The sequence below is a fragment of the Gymnodraco acuticeps genome, unplaced genomic scaffold (genome assembly GCF_902827175.1).
Source record: "Gymnodraco acuticeps unplaced genomic scaffold, fGymAcu1.1, whole genome shotgun sequence".
NCBI lineage: Eukaryota > Metazoa > Chordata > Actinopteri > Perciformes > Bathydraconidae > Gymnodraco > Gymnodraco acuticeps.
In genome coordinates this window covers 2,146,280-2,157,474 of record NW_022992081.1, presented here as the reverse complement: position 1 = coordinate 2,157,474, position 11,195 = coordinate 2,146,280, and the positions used below count along the sequence as shown (strand labels likewise).

Genomic DNA, 11,195 nt, shown 5'->3' with positions numbered 1-11,195 from the left:
GCTCCGTGGACGTAACGTAATGGCTCCACGGATTGGTCCATTTCGTTCCGGGGACGACATGACATCATGATGTACCCGGAAGAATCAAATGGACAGTGACGTATCTCCAACGAGGCGTTTTGGGGTTTTGTGTTAGAGTTTACTCGCTACATGGTGTACTTTGAGGGTTTTGACTCTGCACACCATTTACATGTATAAAAACCTTCATAACACACAAGGGGACGGGTAATAACCGGAAAAGCATGACATGTCACCTTTAATGTCAACCATTTGTGCAGATAGCATGAAGTACAAAAGATCGGCGATCGCCGATGCTAGCGTTAGCGTTATAATTTCTCCCCCGGGCTTAAATTGTGTATTATAGAATGATCACACCGGTGACAGTACTCTTCAAAGGGTTCACGAAATATGCCTACTACTCTTACTGTTTAACATTTTGGGTTACTTGATGTTACTTCATATTAAGGCTAATAAAAATGACAAGGCTAACTAACGTGCTAGCTACTAGCTAGGTAGCTAACTTGATCCAGCCACTCTTGGTCCTTTCATCAGACGGGAAGCGAAAGAACGAGCAAGACCCATTGCTGGTATGATAACAACCTGGTACTAAGCACACAGGAATCTTGTTAAAGTGATCTTATCTTAGCCAGCGCCATATAGATAGATTATATCTATATGGCGCTGATCTTAGCTATCTCTTAGTGGAGGAAAACAGTTATGACATCACTTACGCGACTCCGGGATTTGTAGTCTTTCTAGTTGCGTATTTTTCATAGTCTTATATTTCAACAGTTTTATGACAAACTGTGACTTTTTTGACATGGAAATGATCAAGTATATGGGCGTGACTTTGTCACTCTATAGAGAGGCGAAGTCACGCCCATCTACTTCCGGTCCATGGGACCTTATTTCGGAAAAATAATATAATTTTGTCCGGGAGATTTAAACTTTACGGACGTGTTGACCGGCGAAACCCCACCTCTGCTGCTAAATCCAGCGCGGAGAATAAACAGAAGGGCAACCATGGCAACCATGCATGCGCGGGAAGTCTTCTTCGCTGCTTTTGGTGTATTTTGTGGCAGAAGTACAGCGCCACTTACAGGCCCGGCATATGTACTACAGCGTCTCCAGCGGTTCGAGCTGTCTCGTGTGGACGGACACGTTTCTGGTGCCTATTGCGTGTGGACGGAAGACTTTTTTGATAACGATTTTGGTTGGTTTCCTTTATAGTCCTCGTGTGGCTGCAGCCTAATAGCCTTGTTGTTTACCTCACTCCTCACAATGTGCTGTATCATGTAGTTTTGGTCTCAGGTTGCCCTGCAGTGCATGGGGACTCCCCGGGGGAATCCTCCAACAGTGCTATTGCTGGAGACACATGCCGTTTCATCGTAATGACAGCGTTGTTAAGGCATTGTTGAACTAAGTGCTCTCTCCCCCTCTGACAGTTGCATACACCATTGTCACCCAGAGCCTAAAACGGCATGTGAGATCCCTCTTATGAATCTTTTACACTCTTTTCCTATAAATCAATCCGTTCTAGTTCTATTATGGGGCCACTGTTTGCAGGTGGTTTATAACTTACAAACCACCTTAAGACGGTTTGGTTTTCCATCAAATGTACCAGAGGATCCACTTCATACCTTTACTGTTTATGTTGCAATGCCAGCGTGAATTTCACAAACAGTAACAACAGTGGCAGTCTGTGTTGGAGATGTGCTCAGGCTGCTCTTATACTTACAAAGCCAGATTGAATTCTACGAACGTCTTCTCTGACAACTTTATAATCTTATCTTAAACTTTGAATCAGTAAGTACTTCTTGGTATCATTGTGTTATTAGCCCTTTTCTCCAGGCAAAACGTATTTGTATTTAGTATGGTATTTTCACTCTTTTCTGATATTCTTTAAGTGTATTCATGTTACAAACACAACAAAAAAACCTCTGTATGCACCTGAAGCAGAATCGAAATTCATTGTTCAAAATGGCTAATGCCACAATGATAGCAAGTTGGTAGTTATTCAAACTATAGTGAATAATAAATGATGTTACATGTATGCCACAACGTTCAGGCTAGACAAAGTGTGATTGTGTTCAAGCCACTTATTGTACTCATGAACCTTTGTTTCCCAAGTCCCCCCCCCAGCCTCTGACATATCTCTTGATTCCAGCCAGGGCAAATAGTTGGTGAACAAGTAGGTTAAAATACCCATACTGGTTTTCAATTTGTCACAGCTCCATACTGGCCCTGGAAATGCCTCGATGTAAAGAGGTATTTGTGACAGTCTCTCTGTGCTTTCTTGTTCAGGGACAGTCTCTCCCATCGTCTTGGGCGATGACCTTTGTCAGATGACTGGGAGAGGTCAACAGAGGTTAAAGCGAGCTGAGAAAGCGGCCCCCCCTCTAGTCATGCAGAAAAGAGCTGCTGGAGAGTTTTACCCTGGCGTATTACACACACACACACACACACACACACACACACACACACACACACACACACACACACACACACACACACACACACACACACACACACACACACACACACACACACACACACACACACACAGTTGCTCTCCATCCAACAGGAACAGCACTTCCTTGCTCCTGACCAGCCAGACCCCGGCTATAGAGAGGCGCAGACCCATGCAGAAATACAAACATTATGGTATTTTTTCCAATACAAACACACACTCATCAACTGGCAGATCTCTTTCTTTCTGTCTACCCTCTCTCTTTGTTACACACACTCCTCCTCTGCCCTTCTCATTCAGTCATAGTCGCACACAGTCAGGCTTCAGTGCACACACTGCTATGATGAGCTATGACAAGGCAAGAGGCGGGAGGCGACTACAGTAAGAATGGGAGAGGAGTGACAAAATATGGTAGAAACAATTAGCACTTCTTATGAAAAGCATTGACGTTAATAAGTGCATTTACAAATGGTGGTCATTCATAATAAATAAATCCTAGTATTAAGAATAGTTTTTTCCTGTTGTCTGCAGTCCAAAGATCCAGTCTGAGTGCCTTTAATATGCTATGATATTCCATTTATGTCTCCATAAAATACGGCTTAAATGTTAATTGCATGCCATTTGGCCACACCTCAAATCTTGACAGTCTGCCATCAGGTCTGAGCGGGCAGCCGCAAGGGATTCTGGGTACTGAGCAGAGCAGTAGTGTAACTCTCTCGTAGCTCTGATTCACAAGACAGCGTGCTGCACATAACAGGCCTCTCTTCGTCTGTGAACACACACACACACACACACACACACACACACACATACACACACACACACAAACAATCAGTGTGTCTCTGAATCACACACATAATGATGCATGCAAACGCTTTAGAGAATTTTGTATTGCTTGGTGCAGTGGATCGATAATGAACATAAGGTGTCCTGATTTTTCATGTAAAATCCCATCATGTAAATGCCCTTCCTGTATGCCTTTTAAAGTTCTAATTTTCAATTGAGTACGATTGTTGTCTACATGGATACAAATGTGAAGGGTAAGTTTACTAGTAAAGGGCACTGGGGGTCAAAGGGCAGCCCTGATAAGGTCAGCTCAGTCAAGTGGATTTTCATTAATGTAAGAAAATGGCATGATTCTTATTTTCCTCCTTTTATAATTCATGAAGGATTTGGGTTGGATCCAGTGTTTGTCTGGGCTACTCTAAAACCCTGTTCACGTAAGGGCTTTCAAAGTTCATGTCATGAGGATGGTGAGGGGAAAAGCGGTCCATGCAGGGATCAATGACATATCAAATGGTTGTGTGTGGTCCCTGTAAAGACAACATAACTCTACACTGTTCATCTTTTTCTAAAAGTCAAAAAAGAAAATAAATCACAGGAACATATTTATAACAAATATACAACCTTCCAAATACATTATCTGGTGTTGAAGATCGTATTCAGCAACCTCAGTATTTAAAATAAATCTCAGATTATTGAATTAACAAAATGCATAATTTACATCCTCAATCTACAGGTTATATCACCAGTAACAGGAATATATTTAGATTTGCATTGTACATTTCTGTTTTGTACTCTCCATATCCTCCTGCTATTGAACTGTTTTTGCTGTACTTTTCTTTCTTCTATTTCTCGACTGTTCTCCATCACCATATTTTACAATTTCTCAATCCACAAAGCAGATGAAGCAACAACTGAGACATCCAAATCCACACACTCAATGACTCTTTTCTTTTTGGGAATTAGCACGGTGTGTTCATTCACTCTCTGCTGTTTGAGGTGTGTTACCAAAGCGCAAACTCAAGTCTTTGGTAATACGCTTGAGTTTACTTGAAGGTATTCCAAAAGGAATAAGCCTTGGCTCGGTTTCACAGAGCACAGCTTTCCATTGTGTATTTTGAGTTCTGCTGAGGCTGCTGATAAAATGTTCTGTGCCTGAGGTAGGACAGCATGAGTGGCCTCTGTTCAGGAAGAGAGCTGGAGTAGACGCTGTCTCACAAACTTCCCCTCAAACTCTGCACGGGTTCATATTTTCCAAATATTTCTTTCTAAGGAACTAAATGAGTGGCTCACGTCACGTTGCTCAGCATGTTCTGTTTAGTATTCATTTGCCAGGTATATCTGGTAGCTTTGCCACTTACTTTATCTTGTAGCTTACTTATTCCACCATTGTCACTCAAACAATTTTTTATTGCATTATTTTACTTTCTTAATTCTATATGTCTTAGTATATTGTGTGTTACAGTGTTGGCAGGGCACAGGACTTAGATATTAATTGCCAACAACATCGCTGTAGCTTTTGTGCACAATAAAACATTTGAATTGTTGAATTTAAACTTAAAATATATATGTGTCCCATACCGTGCACACTTGTGTGCAAGAGAAACGTACACGAATGGTAACAGATCAGTGTTACCCAATATGTTTTCGGTTATCTCGTCAAATCTGGTATATCATATTATTTATATCCCCAACGGAAATATATTTTAGAAATTCACATTAACTGTTTTTTGCATGTTACACAAACGTATTGACATAATTACAACTTAAGTGGTCTTGTTTCTCTGTATTATATAAAACGTATAGCAATGGATTTAATAAAGGTTTCCGAATGTTTTATAATTGCCTTGCTCCTAATTTAAAACACAGTAAACGCAATAATACACAGTACGTGCTTTTGTAAATATGTGTTGTGGCCTGAGTTACTTGCTGATAAAATGGTGTGTGTGTCTACAAGCAATTTGGGCCTAAGCGAGCATATGGTCACTTAAATTGGATTTACATTAAGGAGCACTCATTTACATTACATTTTTGCTTTGCAGCTGCTGATTTTGTTACATTTGTTTCATGAATTTTTCTCATATTATTTTAGCCTAAACAATCCATGCAAGACTTTATGCTGAAATGACCAAGATTCTGTAATAACATAACCATGTTTTAATTATTAAACACGTTCATTGTATCCTCATTTACTGCAATGTCATGTCGAGATGAACTGGTCCGAAACACAAACAGTTCAGTTGAAAATGGTGAATAAAAATATTTCTTGAATGAAGATGTTTTAATTACAGTTTGAATAAATTGTGTAATGGGCCAATAGACAAACGTGGAATAAAGTAAGAATAGTAGGATACTCAGAAAACAAAATAGACATGCGTGAAATATATAATAAAATGTTAATTACATTCATTTAAATACATAGATAATTTCAGTAATTCAAAATTCATTATGATACAGGAAATGCATGCAAATAGCTATAGGCTATAATTTCTTTGGTGGCTTGGCTGCTGGAAATGCTGTTGTCGTTGATAATAATAATAATAATGATAATGATAATAATAATGCCATGTCATGTAAACAATAAAATGTTAGGATTAATAATGTGTTAGGCCTCCCTCAGGCTATTATTAGCTTAGCCTGCTATATCCTAAAAACGGTTATGTGTAGTAGGTTTAGTGAGGCCTAAACAAAATCCATAGCTTTGAAGAAAAATAAATAAATAATCCCGAATCAGCTTTTTTTTAAAGTGATATGTAACTTCTCCTTTGTCGTTTTATCTGCAGTCTCCAAAAACAGTAAGGCCGCAGGTCTGGCCCCCCACCTAACACCCTTTTAAATGCTTGAATCTTGACTACAGCCCACCAAAAAGTGTCTCTTTCACGTGGGTTTAATGTCACCATCATACGTCCCCGTCGTACAGGCTGAAGTACTTGCTGGCGTTAGTGAAGCAGAGGTAAGGCGTGCTGCTCCCCGAGTAGACCACGGGCAGAGGCATGGGCAGCAGGCACCTCCCCAGCAGGTTGCTCTCTTTGTACAAGGCCGGGAGCTGCCCTACCACCATGGGCTTTCCAGTCTCAGGGAAATCGCTAACAGGTCCGTCGATTTCGGTTGAGATTTGCCGTTTCAATTTATTCCTGCGATTCTGAAACCATATTTTGACCTGGGTCTCCGTGAGCTGCAGGGAACTGGCGAGGCAGGCGCGCTCTGCGCTGCTCAGATAGCGTTTCATGTCGAAGGTAGACTCTAACTGAAAGATCTGTCTCTTGGAAAAAATAGTGCGCGTTTTCTTTTTCGTGATCATTTTGCTCTTCTTGACGGGGCTGCCACCTTTGTGGGTGTCCGTGGCCGTGGTGGTGGAACTGCTGTCGTCGCAGCTGCTGTCCCCGCTCTCGAAGCGTACCTCCGTCGCCTTCTTCGGGTCCCCGCGGCTGATGATGACCGAGTCCGCTGCTCCCCTGCAGTCTGTCAGCAACTCTGCGAACAAAACGAAACTTTCTTTAACCCCCTGTCAACTGTGCTGCTACAACTGTAGGCTAACCTGGTGCGTAATCGTGACACATAACACGAAGTCGCTGCACACACCTACAGCTCCAAATGAACAAACCCCTCTTACCTCTGTCGTTCAGTCTGCTGCCCGGGTCTTGTCGCTGCTGGGCTACGTGCTCCTCGTGGTGTCTCTGGAAGACGTCTTTACGCATGACCGTGGCGGAGCCACCGTGCACTCCGGCGGGGTGACAGCTGTCCCGGTTCCTCCCGCTTGTCTTGAGATTGAGGATGTTGTCAATGGTGAATTTCAGAGAGGCGACGGGTCGGCATGGTGCGTCCACTTTGTTCATATTCTCCAACGCGTAAGTCCTTTTTCTTGTTTACTTCCGCGTCTATCCTTGCATTTAAGTCTCACCCGGGACGTTAATCTGACCACTAACGTATCGATGCTGCACGCACCATTACCATAGCAGCAGCCACTGAGCAGACACTGCTGGGCTGGCGATACTCTGCCTCTATCGCTTACTACACACCGGATGGGGCAGGCGCTGTCCTCGCTCATTGGTCAAGATGAGCGTGCAGTACGGACCAATGGCAGCGAGGGGATGGGATGCGAAAGGAGGGCGGGACTCCCTCTCCTCCACTCAACCTCTTTATCGTTATACATCTGCTGCAAGGAGAACCGGCCGGGGTCCGCCGCCCTGCAGTGCTCCCTCAGGAAAATAAAGAGTTTAATGTCACTGTTATTTCACACCATGCTGTGCGCCGTGACACACACATTTGATGGTGGTTTTGATGTCCTGCTGCACCATCTCTGTGAAGTTCGGCCAGGCGGCTTGATTCGAGTCACAGATTAGTGTGTGTGCCACCTAAAAGCAAATCAGATCATCTCTGGGCTCATATCTTTGTGTGTGTGTGTCTTGGGAAAATGTGCATAGTATTTCTAAAAACACTTTTACTTGTTCACATGGTTTAAAATGTGAGTAATATATTTTTATTTGCGAGTTCGGCTACTTTTAGTATCCTAAGTAACGGTGAACAAAAGGGACTTGCTTGTCCTTAATGTATACCTCGTTGCATTTTAAAAAAAAAGTAATTGTTCACTGTACCCTATTTTCAAGTTATAAATTATAAATTAGCAAATTAAAATAGGTATAATGTAAATAATAGCTTTAGATGAATATTGCCTTTTGTGAATACAATATTCGGCTATTTTATTTTGGTGAACAGTGTAATTAGATGCCTGTCCATTCCATGTATTATCTTTATTTTTTAAATTGTTTTAATCGAAAATACATTAACATCTACTTGCTCAGCTAATATTGACGCAGAGAATAATAGCTTGGATAATCATAACAGAGGTCTACTTGTATAGTCAGAACTATACTGCAAATGTACAAAAGGTTAAAACAAATGTATATCCGAAAAATGCAGTTTTCGTGTTCTCAGCCTTGATCTCTCATTGTGTCACAGAGCACACATGTTCAATTCATTCTCTATAAACATTTCTCTGCAAGTTTCTTGACAGAGGAAGACACATTTTAGGTAATTGGGTATTCATAATCAATAGAGAAACAGACAAATGTGTGCTTATTTTTTTTATTCATCTATTATGTGGAAAAGTGACAAAGTTGGAAGAATGTGTGGCTTTAAATATAAAAGTTTGCAAAAATATGTGTGTTTTCAAACATATAGTATAAGCCGCTTCGGCTTTGCTGTGACAGGGGCACAGATTTATGAACAGATACAGATCACTGTGTGTTAATGTCTCTGCGGCTCTCATCTTTGGGTGTGGGTTATTGCACGACTCAGTATGAACAGGGTGAACTCATGTTTCAAACAGTTTATATATGACAGTCTTTACACCAAGCCGGTCATCTGCGATCTTAACAAGCTCATGGAGTGAGCGAACGAGGACAGAGGGTAGCTGGAGAATCCGGCTAAGGGTGCAGAAAGTGGATGTCCGTTCATGGTGAAGCCCAGTGCAGCAGTGTGTCCGGGGCCCTCGTGATAGAGAATAGGGACCCTGACAATCCGCTGGGTGGAGTGTGGGACATGTGAAGCCTCGAGGTCTGCCGCCAGCTGCCTCTTCCACTTATTTCTCCGGTTCTGGAACCAGATCTTGACCTGAGTCTCCGTCAGGTGGAGGGACGCTGCCAGCCCCGCCCTCTCCGAGCTGCTCAGGTACCGCTTCACGTCAAAGGTCGACTCCAGCTGAAACACCTGACTGCGGCTGAACACGGTGCGGGTCTTCTTCTTCCGGGTGGAGCTCGGGTCTTGCTCTGACCGTGCGTCAAAGCCGTTGTGCATGTCCTCGTTGTCGTCTGTCAGGTTGCTGTCCCCTGTCTTCCTGTCGGTCTCGTCGCTGTCCTCAGTTATCGGTTCGGATACTGCCGGGGAGCCCCTGTCACTGGTCGATATGGAGCTACAGTGGTCACCTGGACTTGTATTATCTCTTTGACCTGAACGGAGAAGAAAACATGAGTGATCTGCAAAGCAAGCTAAAAGAAAGTGCTTTAAAACGACTGCCCTACTTCAGTGTTGAATCGTGGAGGAATAATTAATTCCACTGGAATACAAACTAAAATGTTTCAGCTGAACGATAGACAAAGTTATGAAGTAAAAAAAATACACTTTGCTTTTATCTGACATTTGCACTAACCTATTTACTTTAAATGCTTTTTGTGTTTTGAAGCTCACCAGTTGGTGAGAGTATTGGCAAAGCTACGGTGCGTTGATTGGATTGCATAACACCATCAAGGAAGTTGTCAGGCTTGTTTATGATACAGATAATTAATTAATAATTATTAATAATAATTCTAACCACATATTTACCGATGTACTGTGTGGGCATCAGGTGTAAACACAAGACATTCTGAGATCCAACTATCTGACTGTTTACAATAAAGGGATGGGCACTTTGTTTTTATGATGGCGCGTGAGTGAAAGACGTGCTTTGACGTGCTTTGCTTCTGCGCATGTGTTTTGGGTTGTATTCTGGACATTTGTGCGTAATCCACGTGCGTAATCCTCAAACCGAGGCACGGATCTCCTAATAACAACCAACTAATACTATACACTGGTTTTGTGCGGAGGGTAGAGGACCAATTGTGCTTCTGGTGATCCGCCGTGAAAAACCTTCAGTCTTGTCTCACAGATTGGTGCAATCCCTGGTTTCCGTAAAAATGCACGCAATACAAGGCAAGGGATCGGTGGTTTTTAAAGCACTCTGGGAGGCTCTGCTCCGGGTTACAGAGAGAGGAGCCACTTGACTCGTTCTGGCTGTGTTAGTTTTGTTTAATGAGGCGAGAAACTTCCAAGCTGGCTTTCTATATGAACTCATAATGGTTCTACTACATTAACATTATTAAATAAACGACCTGACGGCTTGAATAAAAGGCACCAAACAATGATGTGAATAAAAGATGAATACATGTGACCTAGAACCGACAACCTCATGGCACCTACTGCTGTCCTTTTTTAAACGGTTATATAATATTCTAAAACAAAAATATATATACAAATTAGTTTATACAAAATAATAGGTAAACTGAAATCGGAAGTCTATTAAATCCTCACTAACACACCAGCAATAGCAGCATCACACTGTTGTCTTTAAGGCTATTTGCTCGCACCTCATTTGTTTGCTTTAAAAAAAATAATGGTTATCTATTTTCAGGACTCACTTTGTGGTGTTTCCAGAGCTCTGAAGTTTAAGGCATTTGCCCCGCGGTACCACTGTAAGGGCGAGTCTCTGTACGGGGACCGAGCTGTGGAGCTGCAGCCATCCGGCTCTGGGGCGCTCACATCGGCGTGATGTGCCTTCAGGACTCCGTCAGAAGAGCCGGTCTCCACACCGGCTTCCCCACGACTCCTGTCCGTCACCGACTCATGTTTATCCCTCCCTTTGCCTAGTATGTTCTCGATAAAAAAAGACGACGCTCTCGATGAAGTGGGAGTCCCGTTGTCCTTGAGCTTCTCCTGCATGTTTTGTCCCCGATTTCACGCTGCTTTCACGCAAAAACCGAGCGAATCCTGGTTTGTTTGTGCGTTAAGGCAGCCTACGGTCCAAACTTTCATTTCGAGCGATGCTGCTATTGCTCCTGGATCGGATATGGAGTCATTGCAGAGACAGGACGGGGATCTCCTCGGTGCCAGCGGGAGGAGAGGGAGACGGAAGCTGTAATACAGTGAGACGTCAAGTGAACGCTCCACGAGCCGAAGGCATCCAGCGATTGGACGAGCACAATAGCAAATGGGGTTTTCCGGGGAAAGGATCATTACTGTCGTCCCTCTGGTGTGTGTGTGTGTGTGTGTGTGCGCGCGCGTGCGTGCGCGTGCGTGCGTGCGCGTGCGCTCACATCCCCTCGAGGCCATGCAGCCAAGAGAGAGAAAACCTCTGTTCGTGGTACAGCACTCTTTATTTAGGTCAATTAAAGTACAAATCAAAATAAAG

At 42.9% G+C, this 11,195-nt stretch overlaps 2 protein-coding genes across 2 annotated transcripts; both read right to left on the bottom strand.

The window, feature by feature from the left end:
* Positions 1 to 5,395: 5,395 nt before the first annotated feature.
* Positions 5,396 to 7,237, bottom strand: hmx4 (H6 family homeobox 4). The gene is made up of 2 exons (XM_034202473.1): positions 6,867 to 7,237; positions 5,396 to 6,727 (listed from the first exon to the last, which is right to left on the bottom strand). Exons 1-2 carry the CDS (start codon positions 7,087 to 7,089, stop codon positions 6,153 to 6,155), a joined length of 798 nt encoding a protein of 265 aa, XP_034058364.1. The 5' UTR covers positions 7,090 to 7,237; the 3' UTR covers positions 5,396 to 6,152.
* Positions 7,238 to 8,332: 1,095 nt separating this feature from the next.
* Positions 8,333 to 10,978, bottom strand: hmx1 (H6 family homeobox 1). Its single transcript, XM_034202472.1, has 2 exons — positions 10,426 to 10,978; positions 8,333 to 9,201 (listed from the first exon to the last, which is right to left on the bottom strand). Exons 1-2 carry the CDS (start codon positions 10,724 to 10,726, stop codon positions 8,600 to 8,602), a joined length of 903 nt encoding a protein of 300 aa, XP_034058363.1. The 5' UTR covers positions 10,727 to 10,978; the 3' UTR covers positions 8,333 to 8,599.
* Positions 10,979 to 11,195: the final 217 nt, after the last annotated feature.